Source organism: Lonchura striata, chromosome 3 (assembly GCF_046129695.1).
Source record: "Lonchura striata isolate bLonStr1 chromosome 3, bLonStr1.mat, whole genome shotgun sequence".
Classification (NCBI taxonomy): domain Eukaryota; kingdom Metazoa; phylum Chordata; class Aves; order Passeriformes; family Estrildidae; genus Lonchura; species Lonchura striata.
Genome location: NC_134605.1, coordinates 88700337 through 88722385, shown reverse-complemented (window position 1 = coordinate 88722385; position 22049 = coordinate 88700337). Strand labels below are relative to the sequence as shown.

General features: G+C 37.8%; 1 protein-coding gene across 10 annotated transcripts in view; it reads right to left on the bottom strand.

Moving 5' to 3' along the window:
• Positions 1-22049, bottom strand: part of KHDRBS2 (KH RNA binding domain containing, signal transduction associated 2) — a 349074-nt gene that overhangs the window by 117549 nt on the left and 209476 nt on the right. For all 10 annotated transcript variants that reach the window (XR_013339753.1, XR_013339757.1, XR_013339751.1 and 7 more), the window contains exon 6: positions 19558-19753. Coding sequence is in view for 3 of the 10 variants with exons in the window: in XM_021525682.2 (XP_021381357.2) it covers positions 19558-19753 (196 nt within the window). In the remaining 7 variants the exon portion in view is untranslated. The remainder of the gene's footprint in view (positions 1-19557; positions 19754-22049) is intronic.

Here is a 22049-nt window from a genome sequence, read left to right as displayed (position 1 = left end):
ATGGGACACACTGCTGGACAGTGCAGACAACTGAAGAGCACACAGTCAGCCCTGACCTGTCCTAGACTGACAAGGCAGCAATGCAAGAAGACACTACCAAAAACAATGCAGAATGGAAGGGAAGAATCCAATACAATAATAAAATCTCCCTTCTTCAGTTATGATTCTCCAGCATGTTAAGTCCTTTGGTGTCCATCGGATTTTATTTGGAATTGAAAGGATCAGGTTTTCCCATGTCTGTCATTTCTTATTTTGCTATACTCCCAGCATCTTCTCTCATGCTCTCCTCTCCTGTCTCTCCTCCACTCCATTACTCTCATTCCCTTTTCTCCTCTTTATGAGTAATCCTTTTCTCTCAGCCCAAGCTAAGCAGGGTTTATTGCTTTGTTCTCATTCACTCAGTCAGGATTTTAATCTCTCTCTGTTTCACTGAGGCATGTTATTCCACTGCTTTAAGTATTTCTGTCTTTCCTTGGACTGCATCCTTTTATTTCAATACCATCTTTACATTTTTCTTTGAAAATTCAGGTTTGCTGTCCTTGTTTGCTTTCATCACCTGCTTTTTATCTCTTTTTTTTATTACTTCCTCACATCTCTTTTCCCTTTCTGCTGCAAGTTTCATTGAGGTTCTTCCTGCTTTCTAAATCAGATTTAGTACACTTGTACCAATTCAAATCCAAAATAAAAAAGCTGGTCCACTGCCTACTCAAGATGTATTCCAGCAATTTCCTTTTAGATGCTAGAAAATTGTACAATCTGGAGGTTTATTTTATTCTTGCCAATTCTCTTTCAAAGCACTTTAATTATCAGTGAATGTATAATTTGCACTGATGCAAAAACAGTCTGAGATAGTCTTGTAACTGCTCTCTTCCTGGAATATCTGTTTGCTACAGTTTTAGGAAACAGAATAATTCTCAGGATAAAACAGTTCTGACTCGCAAACTGGAAAGAGTATCACTCTCAGCATATGTCATTGCTTGCAAGATACAAATACTGCTCTTGTGAAACTAATCTGATGCACTGCATCTGTAATTTTTTTTCCATTCCATCACACTGCAGAAAAGTTTATGCAATCTAATGTGATTTGAAACAACAGCATAAGTCTGTATGGAATACTAAATGTTTTGGGAGCAAGCGTTTCTCATATAAATGACCTTTATAATATAAATAAAATACTTTTGCCAATATTACAGAAACATTCCAAAATGACCAACAAACAACATCCCCCCCCCCTTTTTTTTTTTTTCCTACAGTTTTCCTTTTAATAACTCATTTAGTAGGCTGTTGGGGTATTGACTGAAATAATATGAGGAGGCTTAAAGTCTGGGGCAAACCCTGAAAATTCTGGCACCCCAAATCTGAATTCTGATTTCTACTCTTTGTGAAAGATTTCACTCCTCAAGATCTAACCCCAAATTCTCAATCTTTTTTTTTTTTTAATTTTAAGCACTGTTTTCATTGTTCACTTCCTTTAATTTGTTTTTAATTTGTTTTCTACTTTATTATGTAATCTAAGCTACAGACAAGCCTTTTACGTAAATTGAAATGGATCTGTTGCACAGATTAAAGATGACTTTTACATTATGTTACTATTGTTAGTAAGTGTATATTTTTGTATTTTCATACAGAAAAGGATGCAGTTTTGCATCTTGCTGTGGTGCATCTGCGGAAAGGCCCTTGTTGAATAACTCTGGTATTGAGATTAACCTACATCAATTCTTGAATTTCAGTGCAAGAAAAAATTCTACAGGAACATTCTGTTAAAATTAGAATCATTATTAATTTGCAACACCTAGCTTTCCTTACTAATGAATTAAATGGTAATCACACTTTCTGAAAAAAAAAAAATCTTCTGTTCAATTGATATTTAAAATCTGTGAAAGTTCATAGGACAGGGAGTATTATCTTTAATCAAGAAAAATCACCATTTAAAGTATGGGAATAAAGCAACTTTGTGCCTGGTGTTTGATGAACAGATTCCTTTAAAAGACTTTTTGTTAAAGTTAGCTCCTAAGAGACCTAAAAATCATGTATGTGAGTTGGGTTTTCCCGTTGCAAGATTTTTGGCTCTTGATTGTACCAAAGTTTCAACCAAGTGTCCTTCCAAAAAGAATTCCTTAAGGACTGGACCCAGATACATATCAACAGCAGTGAGCTTTCACCTACTCCTTCCACTTCCAGATCCTGATTCACACTTTCTTAGAATGTACATGTCTTAGTCCAGGCTTTGCTTTTTGATGACTTGATAAATAACGCATAGTAACTACTATACTATTTCTATGGGTTTGGGTAGGTAATTAAGAGAGTGCAATATGAGAGATCCCTGTATTTTGGCTATTGGCTATTTTTCTGTTCACTGTGGACTCCTTTGAAACCAACAGCTATTTTTAGAATTTCTTACATGTGTGCTGAAAAAGGCTCATCTGGCAAGATGAATGTGCTTTTTAACCCCACATCCACTGTGACAGTGATGACACATTGCCTAGAAACTGCAGCTTGCAGACGTAAGTCAGGCATTCAGAAGAAACCTCTGCATTATCTATCTGATATTCCAGTTCTCAAAACTTAGATCAAAGACACCAAAAATGAGATATGCTGAAAAAGGCACCATCTATAAATTGGAGTAGAGTGCTTCTGGTTGACAGCAGAAGAGATGGAACAAAAATTTGAAGAACAGAAAACATGGTGTTGGAGTGTGACCCAATTTTCTGTCTTGCCCTCATTATGAATGGCTTTTTAGTAAGTCAGCAGTATCAAGAATAAATCCAGGTTCAGAAGATCAAAAGGTTCCGTATCCAGATAGTAGTGTGCTGTATGAATCAGCAATATCTATGGGAGATGACTGCAGGAAAAGCAACCCTTGTATTTTTTCTGTCAGAAATCTATGGTTAAGGAAAGGTTGCATGGCAGCAGTAAGGCTGCAAAGAAAAATACTAAGATACCAAGAGCATAGTTCTTACTTTCTGTTTTACCTTTTTATCTTTTTTTTAATATTTATTACAGATACAAATGGATAGTTATCCATATTGTGGTTATTGTCCCCAAAAAGAAAATCTGTGCAGTTTATGTAATACATTTTAAAAATAGTCAGACATTATGCTAATAATTTTAATGTGCAGAGTATATGACTCACAGGAAATGCAGGTGTGCAGGAAGCACCTCAGTGATCAGACAATATTAGGACAAATTGCTAACAGAGACATGAATATATTTTCATTGCATTCCTACCTCCTTCATGGCCAATAACTTTCATTAAAAACCCATCTTTCTCAAAATGCAAAGTTCAATAGAATTTATTCTGCAAGAACTTCTTGTGGCTTGGTTAAAGACCATTACAAACATGTCTGATACTTTCACACATCCTCTTCTCTGAATAGGTCTAGTTGAGAACTTAATAGTTTCTGAGCTTCCCCACCCATGTATTCACTGTACATCTAAGCAGGGTAAGAGAATAGGCCTGAAAAACAGAATAAAATGCCATAATGGGGCACATCTGCACCACTGGTTCAGGAGCAAAATCTGACTAGTGCCACATGAAGTATCTAAGTCATCATTCCTCTGCACACATTAGATCACTCCTTCTCTCTAGAGAGAACCTTGAAGCTGCTAATTTTCTTATTCCAAATGCTGACTACACTGAAAATTTTCAAAGACCTACTGATCAGAGGGTGGCTGAAGACTTCCATTATCAGAAAGAACTGAACTTTTAATGAGGAATTAAAGCTTTGCAACTTTTAGCACCAACAGACAATTATGTCATGACTTTCATACAGAGTCTGGTAGTGCACTGTCAACCACAAGTTTACAGTTCCTGAGACAGAACCTCCTCAGGGACCAGTCAGATGGAGTGAGCTTCAGTATGAAGCTTTCACAACCCAATTTTCTTTCCCTCTTACTGCAGTTGTAACTTAATAATTTCTTTAAACATACACAAGTTCTAACTCAGATACAGCTGATTTAAATTATCTTCATCCTTAACAGAACAAAGGGCTTCTATCTAAAAGAACCAGGCTCATTTAATATGCTTAGTTATGGTGCTCAGTCCCTAAACTAATGACATTAAGAACCAACTTAACACTAGAGAAAATTCCTACACACAATGGAAACTCTTTCAGTTTGTGTCTCATATTTGTAAACTAGATAAACAACTTTGGAATCTTAGATAAACACAAATAAAATCATAGTACTTCAGAATGGAAGATAGTTGGAATACTCTAGTTTCCTCTATCTTAGTAAAATATATTGTGAATGTTTTAACATTTCATTAAATAACTTAGATTCAACATCCCATTTATTTTCCAAGCTCTTTGTGGGCATTTTTCAGTTCCTATTTAATGGCAAAAGGATCTGATACAATATTTAAGTCTAGATTAGTACCTGTAGTATCTTACAATTTCTAGTTTAATAGGGTTATTAGTCTTACACCTAAAGCACAACGTTTCAAACCATGACACCTGTTATTGTTAAGCAAATAAATTAAAAACATGTTCTGAAATGACCATCACTATGAGACTGGCTCAGTTATCTCCAAGGGATGACTTTATTGCTTTGAGAACTAGACAGATTGTTATGTCCTGAAATTCATGCAGGGAATGGTATTGTGGCTGTAACTCACAAAGGCAACTCAGACAGTGGCCAGCATCCTTTGGAATAATCTTTACATTCCTGTTTTGTTCAATAAGCTTCTTAGCTGAAAGATTACCCATGGTGAGTTTTTTTCAGGAGTGGTAAAGGATGGCTCCTGTGTCTTTGACAGCTGCTTAATAAAATTTAAACAAGGCTTTTTGTTAGGCATTTATCTGTAGTTGTACTCCTCCAAGGACTATAAAGGGCAAGCAACTCAAATCCAAATCCAAAGTCAATTTGTCTTTTGTGATTTGCTTTAGGCACATTTATAGCTAAACTGCTAATCTGAAATCTTGGAAGACCCTGTATCAATTAAAATAAATAAATCAAGTCATCACAGCTGGATTGGACTAACATATCAGCAATTATTACATTTTTTGCTTTGTTTGACAGAGATACCCTGCCCTTGTTGACTGACTCTACTCCAAAATCTTGTTGAAAGAGCAGGTTGGTAGGACAGTCCTTTTCTGCTTGGCACACTATGAAATGTTACTTTGAAGTTTACAGTTTCTATTGCAGCCTCAGCATGTGTGCAGTGAAAGAGATCCCCCCTTCTCTTTACTGCCAGGTACCTACCAGAGTAACATCAGCAACATCTTGGAGCTTCATCCCACAATCTCTCTAATTCCATCCTTAGAAAAAATGTATCTGCTTCACAGTAACTTCCTACTGATTGCATCAGGCTTGAAAATTGTTACTGCTACTCCCAGATGTCAAGGTTTTTAAGCTTATTGCTGAGAAGAATAAGATGACATAGCAACATTTTTGATCATTTGCTGGGTGGCCCGACTAGGAGTATCTCAGGGTACCAAAGCCTGCATCAGCCCACTCAGCAGTAATTTTCTTGGAAATAGCTAAAAATACAACTGTTCAACTAAAAATACAATTCACTTTTCTTATTTTTTCAGAATAGCCACTTTGAATTAACAGTGATTCATTTACAGATTTTTTTTTGCCTTATTACGTTGTTTACACCTCTGAACTCCTCTCAGGAGATGAAATCAGACTTACATGACCACCTGCCAATATAGAATGTGGATATCCCTATCTCCAAGATTCAAATAGATAGTATATATAAATACAGTCTTAAGCACTCTGCTGATTAAACAACCCTGAGAATCCTGCTAGCTTTGTTAATTTGGTTTTCATTTTCTTTACCTCTATTTCTCTTCCTCTCAGTGGATGACCTATGCTACAGCAATATTTGCTTTCTTTTCAGAATTTTTTATAATAACTTTCATATTTTTTTTCCTTAATATGGAAACTGTAAAGCAATCATAAAATTATAGGCTGCATCAGGCAGATGTCAAGAAATAAATAAGCATTAGGTTCAAAATGCTCTGAACTTAGAATCAAACTATATACTTGGATTTTTCATTTTATTTTTCTATGAAGGTCAGCAAATCTAAGGACAGTTTAAAAATACAACCTGAAATAATGAAACTTACAGTGTAAAATTAACCAGCACTTTTAGAAGAGCTAAAGTCTTCTTTACAAAACAAATTATTACATCAGGAGGCATCATTTTGAGAGGATGGAAAATACATGAAAAATTCTTAAAGGCAATGTCCTCCCCAAAATGATGTTCCAGTTTTATATCATAGCTACTCAACACCTAAGTCATACAAATTTGTACATTCATACCTACTGTGGCAACACAGGTACAAAGCTCAAAAGGAAATTGTTCAATGAGATTATCCCCCAAATATGGAGGGAAATGCCTCATGTTACTTAAGCTGGGAAGTTTATTTTAAGAGCTTTCAGCTTTCATTAATTATTTCTACTCTACAAAATGTTAAACAGTTTCTCAGACTTTATTCAGTGACTTCTTTGCTTATCCTCAAATATTCTGATCAAGTATGGATGAGCTGGCATTTTCTAGAGTGGAAAATGTTCTTTGTACCAATTCTCTTCCTCCAACACAAACAACAAATGTACTCTACACAACTACTGAGGTCCTGAGGAAAGAAAGTATAGCCCCTAAAAAAGCAGAGCCTTTCTTTCAAAACAGAATTTTATCTCAACATCCCCTTTCAACAAAGGACTATCAAAACAGTATTGTCTCTTTGCCACAGTGTAGTCCACCTTCCTCTTAGAAAAGTCATAGACTTTGTCAAAATAGGTAAGTAGGATTTCTTTAAAAAAAGCTAAAATAATTTTTCCCCCTCCCCTGTAAGTTTTCTACAAAATTAGTAACATATAAAAAGAATCTCAGTTATTTAGAACCTAAATCCCCTGTTCAGGAATAATTTAAGGACTTAGAATCCTACTTTGTTTGCAAATTTTGTGTAATTTAGGATCTTTTTTTGGATCCAGGATCAAATTTTGGATCCAGGATCAAATTTCTGGATCCTGGATAAACAAAAGAAACATAGAGGAATTGGTGACATCCAAGATAAATACACTTTCTTGAAAGATATAGAGAAAAACTTAGAGAATCAAGAATGGTACCCACAGTGCTGTACTGTTTAGTACCCTTTAGCTGTTCTCTTGGAAAGGATGACAACAGAACATCGAATGACCCTTGATAATTTCCACTTAGGTGCCCTTGTTTGGCTTTCAGGAAGCCAAATCTTGATCCCTCCTGCTCCCAGAACTGAGCCTGCTGTAGTGGAGAGTATGAACATTATTTCTGTAGGCATTCTGCAAGTGTTCGAATATTCTGAAAATAATCTACAAGACTAGAATAAAGGTATTGCCTTCACTTTTTTTTTTTTTTTTTTTTTTTTTTTAATCCAGGATTTCATTCATCCAAGAGTGTTTCCATTACTTTATTCCCGATTCTCCCAACTCAGGTGGATACCCCTGGACTGCAAAGTATTCTGCCCAAGGAAAACACTCACCTTGATACTGCACTGTTCATGCAAACACAAATAGTTCACAAAATGAAAGGGGTTTCAAGCATTGCAACGGGCTGCCCAGGGAAGTGGCCAAGTCAGTGTCCCTGAAAGAAACAGCTGTTAATGGCACTCAGTGCTATGATTTCATTGACCAGGTGGTGTTTGGTCAAAGATTGCATTCGATGATCCTGGATGTCATCTTTTCCAACCTTAATGATTCTATGATTTTAAGCACTGATTCAGCCATACGGTTCCTGGCTACAGCTGCAAATGTAGTAACCTCACTTGTAAATATACATCACAACTATACACAATAGGACTATGCAAATACAAGACACATCACTTGCATGGGAGATTTTTTACCCCTTAGAAAGTAACAATTGAAACCCGAGTGAAATTAATAAAACTCTACAAAAATTACCTTTTTTCTCCTGCTTTTGCTATGCTTAGCACACACAAGCCACTTTTGTTGCTTTTACAAAAATGGCAACATGTAATAGGCACCTCAAGAGTAATAAATTAGAAAAACTCCAAATGGCTTTTTGGATTTATTTGTTTAGGGTGTTTGCATGAAAGGTGGCCTTGCAAAAAAGTAAAATGGCTGTTCAAAGAAAGTGAAAAATGACCAGAGTTTTGCTGCTTCTAATTTATTTGATAGATGCACTCAGGTTCAACAACTGCATTTCAGTGATTCTCTGGTTTTTTCTTATTTTTATTTTTCTCCTTCTCTGAGCTGCAGTGTCCACACTTAAATTTGGTAAAATTTAACTAGCAATGAAACACAGATACCTTCTGCATCTCCCTTAAAGCCTGATTTACATAAACTTAATTTCCTTGCATTTGTTTATATTTTTTCTTTATTTGCATATCATCTATTAAATGGCGCAGTTGTGCCAAAATACTTGTAAATCTCAATTTCCAAAACTAATTTTCATTTATAAACACTTATTATTTCATTGTTATTTATAGCTAAATAAAACTAAAATAACCTGTTTTCACATATGAATAATTTTGTCAAGAAAAGCAAAGCAAATCAAGACTAATTCAGAATTTTTTTTTCAAACAGGTAATACAAAGGGAATTATCTATTCTTAAAATAAGATTTGTTTCAAAAGAAAGAAGCATGCATCATAATTCTGCATGTCAGTTAAATTGTGCAAGCAGTGTTTGTCCAAAAAGTAAAATGACTGATGGCAACTGGTTGCTAATATAGAAAGAAATACAGTTTGAATTCCAATGTATTTTCTTTTAAATACATTATTGTTTTCAGAAAACTTCCTGCTGCAGCATGTGTGAGGATTGGTATACACATGCAAATTCCTAATAAAGATAAGTTCATGGGCTACATGAAATAATAGAGCTCAACCTTGTGTAAAATGGTGAAGCATCAGACTTGGAGAATTTATTTTTACAGTACCCAAATATTCAGTGTTCAAATGTATACCTGCTTGTTTTGCAGTTTAGTCCCCAGAAAGATTAGCAAGTATTGTACATAATGTGATTTTTTGAGGTTTTCTGGGCAGAAAAAGAAAGGAACTGAGAAAAGGAACTGGGAAAAGTAGCGTGATTATAATACATAGTAAAAACTAAAATATGAAAATAAATATTAAAATACTTAAGTATAGTACATTATTTTATATATTTGCCCCAAATAAGACTCACTTTTGGTATATCTAGTTTGATTTTTTTTTTCTTTTCACTTTAGCTTTCCAAAAATTTGGATGTCAGAAGCTGCAAGGCTGAACAGTTAGAGACAATTATAAGGGACTGGAAAATACAAATAAAAGATAACACAATATGCAGTTCCTAACCTTTAGGCTTTTGTGTCCCCATTTAGACTCAAATAATTTGCATCTGACAGACACTGGGTGATCAAAAGAATTCACGTTAGTATATTATTTAATGGCTTATTATTATCTTCGTTACAGAACCTCACTAACTGACCCAGAAAGAGTTGGAGGATAGTGTATGAACACCAAAGGTACAACTCAAAAACCTTTTCAGGAACTTATACATAACGTTATGTACTTGCACAGATGTACTAATTTTAAGAAATATTTAAATGTGGTTTTATGTTATTGCACAAAGTAGCACAGGGCCATGCTTGGGTCCCTGTTTTCTTATGATCCTGCTATATAAGAAGCATTTATTAATATAATTTCACTGAATAAAGCCCCACTGCACTCTATGATTTCAGATGTGACACTCCACAGATTTTTACACCATAACAAGAGCTACAAAACAACAGTAGGTATCTAGGAGGAACAGCACTTACAGTGATTGTAAAAGCTATTAAAATACAGGCAACTATAATTTCATAATGAAAAGCCAAGTCTGTATGGAGAAAGAACATTTTTCATCTCTAGTCTTTTACTTTATTGTCCTGGAGCTCTTATACTGCATCTCCCTCTTCTAGTGATTGCTGCACTCTCTAAGAGTCCTGTAGGTCAAACTCAAGGTACTGTGTTTCATAACAAAATCAATTTTCACAATGTTTTTGCTGCAGTTTTAAGAGGCACCTTTCATAAAATACAACAGATCAAATTGTTTTAAAAATGAGCATATTTGAGAACTACATTGGTCTACCTATATGACAGAGGTATTCCTACAAATATTCCAGTCACTTTAATACCATCATTGCTAAACCAAAGGAAGAGTGGCCTTTATCCAGACCATCTGACTGCACAAGTAAAACTACTCTTTTAACTTACTCCTTTAGGATACTTGCTAGCATTTTTTTCCTTTCCTATATTTACATTTCTTTCCCCAAATTGTATTGTTGGAAAAGAAAATGAATGCTTTAATTTTTATGTCGCTGATCCTTCAGCTGATTCCTTACATAGCTCCTTATGCATGTGGCTTGCTGCAGAGGAGCTCTGTGCAGCATCTAGTTGTTATTAACAGATGGGCTGGAAGAAATGGACCATGTTTTTCTGTGATGTAGCTACAGATAACTAAGAGATTTGAAGAGTCAGACCTCCTCCTTCCAAAAGCAGCAGGTAACAGGACACTCACATGATGCTGCTGGAGAAGAAGCTGCAGGGTTATCAGCAGATATCCTGAGTTCCAGGCACAGCTTTAGTCAGCTTTGTCTATAACAATATCCACTCAGAGTATTTACATACATTCCTAGATCTATGAAAATAAAAGCTCACATATATACTTGAGCCTTCCTTCAATACCCAGAAAGAGCAGCCATATTGCTTGGGACGTGCTCCTGTGTCATGAGATAATGCATCCAGCACAAACCTTCTTCTTCCTATGTATAACTTAAATTCAGAGCTGCAAATGCAAGGAACACAATAAGGGAAAAAAGATACAGGCATACAAGGCTTCTGCTTGGGCCTTTAATTTTATCAGACACATTTCCTATTCTTCCATTTTCCTGAGTGACCAATAAGTGTATGGATATAGGTGACTGGCTAGAAGACCCATTAGCCAGTGAATGAAACTGAACTGTGGTCTGTAATATTTGTATTTTATTTTAAGTGCAGTTGCTAAAAATGTATCTCCACAGTTTCATGCAAAGGATTTTTGCAAGATGACAGTATCACGAAGGTATCAAACAAAATAACAGATGAATTCTGATGAAAGCTCTTGCAACAGGAAGTGGTTTTTAAATACATGGCCCTAAAATTCCAGTAAAACTCAAATACTATTTTGGAACAACGCATGTACGTTTTCAATTAACATGAAATAGTTCCTAAACTGTGCATTTTACTACATTAATCAAACTCAAATTTTAGCTACCATGAAAATTCTGCATAAGTAATACATAAACTAGAAGTTCTCTGTCATCTGTACAGGGAGTCTATTGATATAAAGGGCACTCTGTATATCTACTTTAATAAAAAGCTACTAATCTGAGTTCACCAAAGGCTAGACTGAAAAGCACAAGAGGCATGCTGAAGGCAATGTTGGTGTGCTAATGTTAAGTGTCATGGTGCCTTACTCTGCAGAGCCCTTCCCAAAAACAGAGCTCAAAGCTTCTGGAGTTGTCTGGCACAGCTGAAGTCTCTGCACTTACTGAGTGCAGAGATGTCTGTCTCCCTGGAAACTGATGAACCTTGAAATCCAAAATTGTTTAGCTTTTTAGTACCTCAGTGGACTACACCTGGTTAAGTAACTTTGAGAATTGAAAGAAGAAATCCAAGGCTTCCTTCTAACTGAGCTGAATTCACATAGTAACTGAACTCTCAATATTTCTAATTAATTTAGACTTGTCCCAAGTCTTGAAGAGCAATTCTTTAAGTTTGTATAAGTTGGTTTAAAAAAACCCAAAACCCATATTTTTTTGCTTTGCAGTCTGTTTGAAAAGGATAACATGGGTGGAGATACAGTCAACTGATACTGTTTAACCTGCAAATGGCTGTAGAGTTATTTTGTACCAATCTAGACTGTTCTCCAGCAAATAAATGAGTGACAAGCTGTGACTGAGCTAAGTGACAGCAGGTATGTATTTTTGGTAACAGGCTCCTGAACAATCACATTCTTCAATGATCAAACAGTGCATTGCATGACACAGACAAATTTGGCTCTGTGAATAACACTGCATGTATTTTTTATGCAGGATCTTATGAATACAACTGCATACACTATGAATATTTAAGGACCATATGCAGGCTGGATCATCAATTGAGAGATGCCCTTCACTGAGATCTCTATATAACAAATATAAATATTTATTACATCGTACTTGTAATAACATCACTTGTAATACTAAAACATGTACAGCTGCATCAGCATTTTCTTTTATATTCTGTCTAGCATAGAAAATAATGCTCATCTGAAAACTTGGTAACTAATGTCAAAGAGAGAATTATTTCTGCCAGGTAAGGACAGCATGAAGGGGATGACAGAAGAACTTATCCTCCACAAAAAATATTTCTGCAACATTAATAAATAAACGTAAGAGTTTTATGTATTTTACTAGTGAAGTCTGTTGAATAACTGTGATTAAGGCAAACAAATCAAAACAAATGAATTCAAATCAAGAAAATAATAAAGTCTGATTTAGACCATGTTATTGATATGTGAGAAATTTACAGCAGTGATGAGTCTGAAAGCAGTATTCACTTTAGTACTGCACTGCTCTCAGGACAATTCTTCTGGTCTCATAAGGCAAGCCCTTTTTACTCAGTCGAAGATTTCTACGAAAAAGATACAAACTTCAGTTTGCACAGATAAGCAAAAAAACTCTAGACTTGCATGTTCCCAGACAATAAAGATTTAGTGCTGGCTGTGGATTCTGCCCTTAGAAAAGCATTAAAAACTTGCCATTACTTTAACTCAGTATTTATGTTGCTGGATTTTTCCACAATGATTATATTTATGCTTTTCTAAGACAATATTATCCAAAATCTGAATAAATCCACTATACCTTCATCTCACAGCATCCTTCTAAACCGCAGTAGGATCCTTCAGATAATATAAATATTATCCTGTTTATCGCTATTGTACTAAAAAGAAAATTTGATTTTTCAAGTCACAGCAGATACAAGCTAAATAGAGCTTAGCACTTTTTCTAAGTGCCTTGGGCATAAATAGCTAATCAATCATATTTAATCAATATGTTGTTCAGCCATGCAGATTCCCATGTCTATAATTCCAGCTTTATTCAAATGATTTTTAGACTCAGTACATTCTTCATTGATTTTTTTTTGTCACCCAGAAAAGGAATAGAAATAGGTAAGTGCTACATACTAAAATTTGGAAATACCAGTTTAGAAAACAAAAAGAAAGTAATCCCTGTTACCTATTTTTATATTCAATAAATTTCACTATTTTAAGGTTTGGAACAACCTTGAAAGTCTTCTTAGTTGTCCAGGCCTCACTCTCATTAACAATGTCCTACTGTGATTATAGGAATGGGCTTCAAAATATAAATTGCTCACTTTAACATATTTATTATAGCAGTGGTACAGGAGAAAACATGCCATGAATAGGAAGTTTAGGTCTTTATATACAGTTTGCATCTACATCCAAGAATGTCAGACAGAATGAAATTAAAAGCACAAAGAATCCCCATTTAAATTATTAACCAAAGCCTCCGTAATCACAATTTCGTAGATTGCAGTCACGTGTAAGTGCTGATTATTCTTTTTAAAATCTTAAAGTGAGACAAAATGCCTCTTATTGTTAGTCTTTTCATTATCTACGTTGGCACTGAATAAGCATGAGCATAGCTGTTTCAGTTTGTTTGAAACTATTGAAAAATGTAAATAACCATTGATCTTTGAATACACAGTTGAATGTGGCATCTGCTTTCATACTAAATTATTTGAAAGGAGAGGAAGAACCACATGACATTAAAAGCACAATCTATCTTATTGTGTGGTTCTTTTCCAGTGACTTTGTAAAAGCACTACTCTCCACTTATTTCAGAGGATAACAAGAATCTGTGTCTGGCTGGTTTAATCAGTGAACCGAGAGGCGAGAGAGAACATTTGCATTTAAAACTGCTCTTTAATCTGGCTGTCTTAGACCTAGGAGCTGTACCAGCTTCACAGTATCTTGACAGACTGGCCTATTCCTTGCAAAAAAATTATATATTTGTTTGTAAAAGCAAAAAGCTCATCTAAGTATTCATATTATGATGAGTAGTGGCTTTCTGAGCAAAAGTCCTCTTTTTTATCAAGGAGTGAAAATGCAAGTGGAGGTAAAATACAAAAGCAATGTGCATTTTAGTCCCAAATGTATTTTGTTTTGGTAATTCTTTCCATCTGGTGTAAGGGAACAAGTGGTAAGTCACTTCAAAACTCACATCAGACCTCCTAGCAAGGCTCACCATAGTTTCTAAAAAAATTTAAAGAAAAATATCATTGGACAGTTCATTACTAGCTTCTGATTCAGAAGGAAAAAATACAGATCTGCAGACAAATGCCCTCCAAAACAGGATCAGAAAGCAATAGTAATTCTGGCTTAGATTTGAATTAAGTACCCTTCCAATATTTAGCTTTAATCTTGAGTGGAAAAGTCTGGATGCTCAGATCAAAATATAATGCACAGAATACTGCCTTTGCCCAGTCAAGTTGCTCTACAAGTTTTGAAGGCCAGGTTAGATGGGGATTTGAGCAACTTGGTCCAGAAAGTTGACCCTGCCCATGGCAGGGGGTTTGGAACTAGATGATCTGTAAAGGTGCCTTCCAACTCAAACTACTCTACAATTCTCTGATTCTATTATTTATTGCCTCAATAGTAGCAGACCTACTCAAGTACTCTTCATCCTGTATAAATCATGAATCTCAATCTGTCATGCCTATTGCCCATTTCACAAGTTGTCAACAAGACCTTAGCCTTTAGAGGACCCTCAGGTCCTACACTGAGCTGCTGTGCAGCAGGTCGGCCCCCAGCCTGTGCTGGTGCCTGGCATTATTCTTCCTCAGGTGCAGGATGCTGCATTTGTCTCTGCTGAGTTTCAGACAGATCTCTGCCCATCTCTCCAGCCTGCCAAGGTACCCCTGAAGGGCTGCACAGCCCTCTGGGGTGTCAGCCACTCCTCCCAACTTTGTGTCATTAGTGAACTTGCAGAGGAGGCCGCTGGTCCTTCATCCAAATCTCTGATGAATACCTTAAACAACACTGAGCTCAACACTGAACCTCGGCAGACACCACCAGTGACAGGCCTCCAACTAGACCCTGTGCCACTGATCACAGCCCTCTGGGGTCTGCCATTCACCAGCTCTCAATCCACCGCCCTGTCTACCCATGTAACCTATTGTGTCTGTGTGGCTGATGCACACTTTTGGCAGTGGGGGAGGGGGCTACAGGGGTGGCTTCTGTGAGAAGATTCCAGAAGACTTTCCCATGTTCATCAGAGCCAATGACAGCCAGATCCAGAACAGAACCAGCACTGGAAAACGCTGGGCCAACCAGAGTTGATAATAACCTTCCTGTGATAACATATTTAAAAAGAAGGAAAAAAAAAGCTACTGCTCAGATGTAATTGTGGCCAGAGAAGAGTGGGGTGAGAGGAACATGTGGGAGGAACAGCTCTGCAGACCCCAAGGTCAGTGCAGAGGGAGGGGCAGGAGGTGCTCCAGGTGCCAGAGCAGAGATTCCCCTGCAGCCCCTGGTGCAGCCCATGGTGAGGCAGCTGTGCCCTGCAGCCCTTGGAGGGCCATGGGGATGCAGAGATCCACCTGCAGCCCTTGGAGGAGCCCCACACTGGAGCAGGTGGATGGCTGAGAGGAAGCTGTAACTCCATGGGAGGCCTGTGCCAGAGCGGCTCCTGGCAGGAATCTGCAGACCTGTGGAGAGAGGATCCCATGCTGGAGCAGCTGTAGAACTCCTTCCTCTGAGCAGCAGCAGAAACAACGTGAGATGAACTGACTGTAACCCCCATTCCCTGTCTCCCTGGGCCTGAGGGCACAGAGCTGGGAAGGAGATGGGGGCACTGGAGGGGAGGCGTTCTTTAGGTCTTATTTTGCTTCTCATTATCTTGTTCTGATTTTGTTGGTAATAAATTCAACTAACATCCCCAAACTCAGTCTGTTTTGCCCTTGATAGTATCACGCACTTTGGTAAGTGATTTCTCTCCCGATTTTTATCTCAACTCATAAACCTTTCATTGTGTTTTCTCTCCCCTGTCCAGTTGCAGAGGGGAGTGACAGAGATGGTTGTGTGGGTGCCTTGCATCCAGCCAGTGCCAACCCACTACAACTATCCTGTCTCAACCCAACAGTTTTCTCACTTTTACACTTCTTTGTCTCTCCTTGACCTCACCAGGGACGTGAGCACCTGTGTGTGGCTCAGTCATTGGCTATGGTTAAAACACAACACCAAATCACAAGCCCTGAACCACCCTTCTGAATTCCAGAAACTGCACAGCAGCTGCCACTTACACTCTAATCCAGATTCATAACCAATGAACTGCTGTTAAAGTGAAGAAAGTTCACATAGTAACTACTTTCCCTTTGCATGCATTTTCTAATGTCAGTACCTCCTCTTCCTGTGGGTAAGAAGCTCCTCTAAGATACTGTCTAGGCTGTACTCAATATAAAGCAAGTTTCAAAGGCAAGTAAAGAAAAAGGCATGAGGTGAGTCACTCCTCCTTCTTGCTCCAGCCCTCTTTTCTGAAAGTTGTTCCAAATGTTTTTCCCTCTGGCTAGGCCTGACATTCAAAATGTTGCACATGAATATATTCACCACAATGATAGGACTTTACTTTTCTTGAGAAACCTTCAGACATCTGCTTTTATGGATTCTCAGAAAGGCCATCAGAAAACCTCAAAGTATTTATATAGTGGATAATCCAAACTTTTAAATGCTTATCCAAACCGATTTGAACAGTTAGATGTTTAAAGGTCAAACAGTCAATACAATCTCTGATTAGTAGTGCTCAGCAAATGGCTAAAGATTTTTTTTCAGGAAATGCTGTCTAAACATTTTTTTAAAAATCTGCTGCAGCCATTTGATTCTATCTCTTGAATTCACTTTCAGAACAACATTCAAGTTACTGTATTTCATTAGAGCAAACAAAAATATAGAATATTGATACTCACAATCACTGACAGTGCATTCATATGTACCACTAATCAAACCAATGGTGCTTGCAAATAGTAGGAAAAAAATGTGAAATAACTGTAATCAAAAACGAAAAATACAAAATCATAAGGAAATTTTAATACACTTGTGGGTTGCTTAGAAGCAGGGACAAAAAGGTAAATTGGATAAATTATTCATTATAAATTAGTTTTTCATCTGTAGGATTAAGGGGAAAAGAACAACAATTACACATGACATTTGTTGCAGGTGCACAAGTAGATTCACTTGCTTTTAGTGTCCAACCAAATATATGATTTATTATATGGTCTGTTTGGGAAGAAAAACTGTGTTGATTACTTTCTGCAAAAATAAAAATATTTTCCCTAAAACATAATTTGCAATATTATATGCAGATATGTGACACTGAACTTTTCGTTCTACCAGCATAGCATCAGAGCTCTAGTTATTATCTCAGACCATAAAATACCAAAATTATATGGATTAAACTTACAAACTTCTATAAAAAAACCAAGAAATTTTCATTGCAAACTCATGATAGCAATCTCATATATTCCTAGCTGTGGAATATAGGTGTGTTGAAAGGACACAGGAGATGGAAGGTCTCCAAAAGATGTGAATTTTGACCTATAAGGCAGCATAGTTTTATGCTGCTATTTAAGGGGGAAAAGACCCACAAACACATATGTTTGTTTTTTTTGGACTCATGTATCACAGATTCAACTGACTATTTTAATTGCGTATATGTTTTGTGCTCCTGAGAGTGTGGGCATTTCAAAAATATGGGGAACTAGCTGAATGCCTTCCTAACCCTGATAATCCAGCTGCCTCAATTTTTCTCTCATTTTGCTTTCCTGTTGCAGATGATAGATAAATATAATTGTTCATAAATAATACAGCTAGGATGAGAACAGTTCTCCCAGCTAGCCGGATGACACCCCTGCCTTTGGATGGGTCCTGGGGTGAAATGGACTGTTCCATCCCACCCCCCAAAAGATGTATGGCTCACCCCACACCTCTGTACCTTCCCCTAAAACATCGAATGTCTGTAACCCCATTGGCGATGCCTTATCCCAACCCACCTAGGAGCCCCTGATAAGGAGGCTTCGAGAGGCCACACGCTCTCTTGGAACTTCCTCCCCTCTTGGAGCTTCCCCTCCCTTGGAGCTTCCCCTCTCCTGAACCCTCCTTTTGTGTCTCCCCTTCCCCACCCTCTCAGGCCCGGCCACGTGCTGCGTCTGGGAGCATGAGGCAGGACCTTCCTGCACCCCCAATAAACCTCTTTCCCCAAGAGCAAACTTCAGAGGTCTCTGCCTCCTTTCATCAACACTGTGCAGGAGCCAGATTATTTTCTACACTTTCCATATATTTAGCATCCAGAAAAAGTGAAAGAAATTTTCCCTAGAAGATGCTTAATACTCTAGGACATTTACTAGTTCTGTAAATGAAAAAAGAAATTACTTCAATTATAATCCTAATCTCACATTACAAGGTTTCTGTATCTGCACAGAAAGGCAGGTCTCATACATTTTGATACTAACAGACAATAATACACTGTCTGTCAAGGATGTGTATACTTAAGAAATTCCATTTCTTAGCAGGACCTTTAGCTCATTCATTAATGGAAACTGTGTTGAGATAAATAATACAGGAGTGAATTTTTCCCCCCTCCTTCCTTCCTGCTGTTGCTCAGTTGTGATTCTTAGAATTAACAGAATGTGCATCCCTGATTTGAGGTGGCCGTGATCTAGTCACTACACTACAAATATACATGGTTGAGTGAAGATTTAACAACAAAGAATAATTTCTGATTCATTTTCCTTTCTTCTGTTATAGGAAGACTATTAATTGAATAAAAGTGTATCTTTCCCTGGGGTAGGATTAGGGAATAGATCGGATGTTCATCTTATTCTTGGACTTGCCATAGCTGGAAAATTCAGACATTGTATTTGATAGCAGTTTCTTCTCTGTTTGGATATCTGTTGTTATGGTGATAGTTCCAGGAGGAAACATTAATGAGGATGACTTGAAAGCTTTGATGTGAACAGCACAATTATTTTTAACACCTCATAAGAAAAGGTGACAGTCAGTTAGTACTGCTCCTGGCTAAAGATGAATCAATGTATCAGCTTTCATGAAAACTACCGGAATTTCTATTTGTTATGTATGTGTATGACGGTGTTGAATACAAATATGTAATAAAAAGGATTTAGAACAACAGCATGACTCCCCCTCCATCTCCTCATTTTCTCAAGAAGGATATAAGCTGTTATTCTTAGGAACTTAGTTACGATAAAAAACTGATTTTAAGTATATAATACAAATTTTAGCAATCTGTATTGCTCTTTTGTGACACCCCGAGAACTATCCAGCATGACCTCTCCTATCCAGAACTAAGCTGTGACCCAATCTACAAACCCACATGGCGAGCACATGCCTGCAGGCGCGCTGCATCGCCCAGACCGTCGTTCACCTGCAGGGGCAAAGCGTTAGAGGCACGGGAGCTGCCGGCCGGCCCGTTCCACGCCGGGGGACCCGCGGTCCGTGGCAGAGCTCGGGCACAGCTGTGACCGAGCCGTGTACTCACGTAGTCGTCGTAGGCCTCGTGCGCGGGCGGCGGGGGCGGCCGGTAGCCGGGCACGGACGGGGCGCCGCGGGCTCGGGGCGTGGGGACGCCCCTGGCCACCGGCGGCGCGGGGAGCGCCCCGCGGGTCACCGGCGCGCCGCGCGGCGCCTGGGCTCCTCGTCCGGGCAGCGGCGGAGGAATGGCACCGCCACGTCCCCTGCGGGGAGCAAAAAGGAACGGTCACTGGCGTGTGCAATGAGGGAAGACGTGCCCCATTTTAAAGGCTCTCATCTTTTTATTACTATTTAAAGCGTCGGGTAACTCTGGGGTTTTGGCAGCTACAATGTCAAGCACTTTTAGGCAACATCTCAGGCAGAACTCATATTAAGGAAAGGCATTATTTTTAAACTACTCAGTGCCTTTTGCACCTGATCCTATTGTTGCTTGTACTAATAAAATTCTGAATCACTGTAATTCACAGTGTTGTAGAATTACTCCAAAGCAGTTCTAGAAGATTAAGAAAATGAGGAACCTCTTCTGTTGCTCTCAATCTATTTTACAAGAGCAGTCATCACTCTCATTTTCATGCTTATTGGTGGGTGAGAGAAATGGACTGGCAGAACATACTGCTGGACTGCACAATGTTGCAAGGCAAAGTAGAGGAAGAATATAAAAGGAAAGGAACAACTTTTCTTCCTGTGTAATTTAGTTCAGCACAAAGGATTGGTAGTGTGGGATTCTACCTTCCCCCACTTCAGAGAGAGAATAGAGCATATTGACAAGCATGGAAAGAGGTTTAGCATCCTCTGGACTATTTATGCTATATCTCCCTTGCTGTACAAATAGTAACTCATAAGAAGCTGTTTAAAAATACTTGTATCTATAGCATATGATGAAGTAGAAGGGGGATAAATCAGGGTAGCAGTCTGTGAGTTTTGTTTCAGAGCAATATGCTTCTGGGTGTGCTGTCTTTTTGGAAGACTGTGAATGCCAGGTATAACAACCCTGCATGACACCACAGTTGTGAATGGAACTCAGATCTTCTGTAGCAGTAGGAATTGTGGCTTGTTGCCTGCTGAGAAAACCAAACCCACTGCATTAGCTTGTGATGTTCATTACTTTATTACAAGTTTCAGTAGCTGATTTTAGACTTGCAGAATCAATGAATGGTTTGTGTTGGAAGGGACCTTCAGAGATCCTCTAGTCAAAATCCCATGTCTTGGGCAGGGACATCTTTTGCTAGATCAAATTGTTAAAGATATATCCAACTTGACCTTAAACACTTCCAGTGATGGAGCACACACAACTTTTTCCAGTGTTTCTTCCCTATGTCCAACCGTTTTTCATTTAAGACTGGCAAAAAGTCTCTCTCTTTCTTATTAGACCCCTTTATGTATGGAATGGCTGCAATGAGGTATCCCTTCTCCGGGCTGAAGAAGCCGGCTCTCTCAGCCTGACTTCATAAGGAGAGGAGCTCCAGACATCTGACCATTTTTGTGGGTCCTCTGGACTTGCTTCAACAGGTTTTTGAAATATTCTTCTGGGATTTTTGCCTGGAAAATGGGGATCTGTGCAACTGATTCAGTCATTTGGGCATTTTGCAGGAATTAGGGGCCAGAACTCCACCAATTAAGCTTTGAACCGAATTTAAAAGCTGCTGGTTTGTTAAAGTGACATTCTGAACTACATTATTAAGTCAAGCTGTTCAGAGATCTTGGATGTAAGGAAGACTGAATCCAGACACTCTTTTAGTAGAAGATGGTCATGAATGCCAGCTGCAAAGAATTCTGTGTAAGTGCATCATACTACCAATTAAAAAGCTCATGTAGGAAAAACTGATGGCAAACTTGATAGACACCCTTAGGGAAAAAACCTCAGAGGTCATAGGAAAGATCAGCCCATTCAATTACCAACAACTCCTTTGTCAGCATAACATAAGGTACCCCATATCCTATTTCCTTCAAAATAGAGTCCATTTTTTAGAACTTATCTGGAAATGACCTCTATGGAAAGAAGACTGGAAACAGGTTAACTTAGATACTTGAGGCAATGAAGTTCTTAAGGGTTCACAGGGAAAAACAAATCTGAGAGAATGTTCTAAGATTTCACATTTGCCTTAATAATAAGCAGTGATATCTGTTATTTAGATATGAAAAAAATACTTGGGCACATTCACATTTCAATGTTTTTAGATTATGCCAACCAGATTCACTTAAAACTGATAACCCATCAACACATAACATATAATGAAGTTTATACATATATAAACCGTATATTTGTATATACAGACAGTATAGTTGTAATATGTATAAAAAGTAATTATTTGGCAAATTAAGTTCCACCTAGACTATGAGGCCTTCTCTGACTACACTATTATTTTGACCAAACATTTTATGCTACTGACCGTATTGCCTTAGTACTAGCATAAAAGTATACTTTTTTAGAAATATCCTTTTCCTGTCTTCATAATCTGCTCTCATTTATTGTCACTCACTGTGCCCTGTAGGTCAGAA